A 3,510-nucleotide genomic window follows, 5' to 3' on the forward strand; every position below is an offset into this window, starting at 1 on the left:
ATGCTGCAGGGACCTCAAGGGAGCCGCTCTCCCAGAGGCCTGTCCGGGGCCAGCCTGGCGCCATCCCCACACCCGCGGCGTCTGCGGGGCCCTTCGAGCTGCCAGCCCTGCTGCTCATCCACACTGATGGTCTCTCCCCGCAGGTGATGAGCATCCTGAGCAACCCCAGCGCAGTGCCTCCGCAGCCGCAGGCCGACTTCTCCATCTCCCCGCTGCATGGCGGCCTGGACTCAGCCCCCTCCATCTCGGCCAGCTGCAGCCAGCGGGCGGACTCCATCAAGCCAGGGGACAGCCTGCCCACCTCCCAGTCCTACTGCCCGCCCACCTACAGCACCACCGGCTACAGCGTGGACCCCGTGGCTGGCTACCAGTATGGCCAGTACGGCCAGAGTGAGTGCCTGGTGCCCCAGCATCGACTTCCCTACCCCTGCCCCCCCTGCTTATTTGTAGAGAGCTGCGAGGTGGTGTTGGATGGGGGTGCCCATTTCACAGATGAGGAAATCGAGGTCCAGAAAGGAGAAAGCGCAGTTCTCAGGTGCCACGGAGTTGGGATCCTGTACTCACGCTTCTGCTGCCTGAGAGCAGTGCTGTCTTATAAAAATATAATTTGAGCCACAAATGTCATTTAAAATTTCCAAGTAGCCACATTTTAAAACCTAAGAAGAAACAAGTGGAGTTATTTTTACTAACATATTTATTTACCCAATATATCCAAAAGGTGATCATCTTGACGTGTAAGCCATATAAACTTAATAATAAGATATTTTATATTCTCTTTCTTATACTATGTCTTTGAAATCCAGCCCATTTTAATTCAGACTAAGTTTTCACTGGAAATGCTTGATCCGCACTGAAATTTTATAAAATTTACAACTGAGGCGGTAGGTTTACAGACCCAAGCTGTTCCAGATACACTGAAAAGTTTCCCAACCACTAAATGAGATTAATTTCAGTTTTTAAATTTAAATTAATTAAAATTAAATAAAAATGTAAAATTTGGTTCCTCAGTCTCACTAGCTACAACGCAGGTTCTCGAGAGCCACGTGAGGCTGGGGCTGCCGCATCGGACAGCGTGTGTTAGCGATCCTGCCTCTGCCTCTTTCTGCCCCCCGGCCGTGGGGGACAGCTATGTTTTGAGTCCTTTCTTCTAGCCTCGTCCCTAGCCTTGCTTTCTCCAAACTTCGAGCTGTTCTCATATGCCCACCCCAGCTGCCGACCCCTTGGCACTTTGCCTGGAGGCGAGAACGGCAGGTCCTCGGACTAAAAGCTGCAAAAGGCAGCCCCAGCCACAGCATCCAGCTGCTGGACGGGGCAGCAGCAGGGCAGGTCAAGAGGGCACAGGGAGCCGAGGTCACCGGCTGCCCCTCCTTCCCCACCCCCCGGCAAAGGCCTCACCTGCTGGTGTCAAACTAATCAGAAGGGCGTGTGGCGAGAGGGTGAGACCTCCAAGCCCAAGGGTGTCCTCTCTCCTCGCCACAGCCCTGGCCCGGCCCCACTGACCTCTGCTTCCTGTCCCCCATCCCAGTCCACTCCTCCTCATATGGCCTTGGCCTCCACGGCTAAATGAGCGCCAGCTGTACCGACCTCCACCTCCCAGCTGCGTCCGTGGCCCCCTCCTGTGTACGTGCCCGTTTGCACATGAAATGTATGCACACCAGTATGTGCATGAGTGTGAATGTGTCATAGGTGTGTTACAGTTCACGTGTGTCGTGTGTATTGTGTATTTCAGCATATAAGTGCTAGTAGACACATCCCTGTGTAGATGGATGTGTATATATGTGTGAATGTGAGTGGCACGTGTGAGTATATGTGCATATGACTGTTCACATGTGTGTGAGTTTAAATGAGCATTTTGTGCACAAGTGGTTTACATATGGGTTTTATGTGAACACACGTGTGTGCATGTTTGGTCATGTTAGCATATGTGGCTGTAACATATATACCTGTGTTTAAATGTGCATTCAGGTATGTACATGTAGCTCTGTTTATGTGCGTGCCTGTGTGTTTGACATGTGAGTTGCATATGTCATGTGGACATGTATAATAAACGTGTGTATAGATATGCGTGAGTGTGCAAATATGTGTGACTGTACATGTATATACTCGTGCTTGAGTGTGTCTGTGTGTTTGGGAGTGTGTATGTGGACATGTAAACTGTGTGCAGTGTGTAAATATGGGTATGTGTATGCTAAGTGTGCACATAGGTGCGGCTGTGTGTGCCTATGTATAGTTGTGCATCTGGGCGTGCACGCACGATGTTGTCTGTGTATAACTGTGTCTGTGTGAATGTGTGTGCGTGGGGAGCAAGTGCACAGGGGTATATAACCTGTGTGTGCATGTGTGTTTGAGAGCAGGGTGCACACATGTGCACAGGCGTGTTTCCAGGAGGGCCCAGGACGACCCCCTGCCCCAGCCCATGTACCTGGGCACAGAGGGGGACACACATGCTCTTAATAAAGAGTTTAGAGCCCCGGCCTGGGGCAGGCGTTAGTCACACCCGTGCCCCACTCCAGGGGCGCCTGCTCAGCTCGGAAATAAAATTAACCCCAGAGTCAGCACAGGGCGGCAAGGATGGGGAATCAAAAGGGGCCCAGGAGGCGAGAAAGGAGTGTTTGTAAGGAGCGTTTGTTCCTCCTCTGCTTGGAGAAGCTGGCCAGGGCGGTTCCGTCTCCCCCTCCTCCCTCCCTCCCCATCCTTTCTCCCTCCTCCCACTCCCCTCTAGCTGCACCCCTGCTCCCCTGTCCTCCACTGGTAGCTCAGAGCTCCTCCTGAGTCATATTCTCCAGCCCAGCCTAGAGGGAATCTGAGCACAAAGCCAACCCCACAGAGGCTCCAGGGCTGGGCGGGGAGGGGCCTGAGGGAAAGCCCACCGCCCATCACCAATAGAGCAGGCAAGGCACCTTACCTCCCTGAGCCTCAGTTTTGCCATCTGTGAAATGGGGACCCAGAGATTAGACTCAGTCTTCCCAAAGTTTTTCCACTATATTATGTCCTTCACCTTTGACATTCTGGGACAGCTGAGGAACACACTGTGTTCCCACTGACCACCTGCCCCATGTTCATGGACAACTGAATACATCTGTGACTGGGCTCCCATAGTCCATATGCAAGAGTCACATGTCCCAGACTGCCTCATGTATGCTTAGGGCTACCTGTCATCTATTCATATCTGTCTCGTGCGTTGGCCCACCAGGCACTGGGCAAAATGCATGTTGCTCCTTTTATGTGATTCTCAAAAAACTCACCCAAGATAGATGTTATTTGTCCTCAGGTTACAGACACAAAGGCTAAGGCTAGGAGAGGCTAGGAATTTTCCCAAGGTCACACAGCAGGTGAATGGGCGACTCCAGGTCTCCTAACTTCAAACCCATTTCTCTCTGGCCAAACCATAAACTCGTATGAGACAACCAGCAATGACACACACCTAGACCCACCTGTGTGTGAATTCACATTCACAAATTCATACCCACCTACACATGCACACATGCACACACACAGAGATTTATTTCT

At 51.9% G+C, this 3,510-nt stretch overlaps 1 protein-coding gene across 1 annotated transcript in view; it reads left to right on the forward strand.

The window, feature by feature from the left end:
- PAX7 (paired box 7) overlaps nt 1–3,510 on the forward strand; it is a 143,682-nt gene that overhangs the window by 133,491 nt on the left and 6,681 nt on the right. The window contains exon 11 of the mRNA XM_023523049.1: nt 144–390. Within this exon, the coding sequence (XP_023378817.1) occupies nt 144–390 (247 nt within the window). The remainder of the gene's footprint in view (nt 1–143; nt 391–3,510) is intronic.

The sequence above is a fragment of the Pteropus vampyrus genome, unplaced genomic scaffold (assembly GCF_000151845.1).
Source record: "Pteropus vampyrus isolate Shadow unplaced genomic scaffold, Pvam_2.0 Scaffold374, whole genome shotgun sequence".
Classification (NCBI taxonomy): Eukaryota; Metazoa; Chordata; class Mammalia; order Chiroptera; family Pteropodidae; genus Pteropus; species Pteropus vampyrus.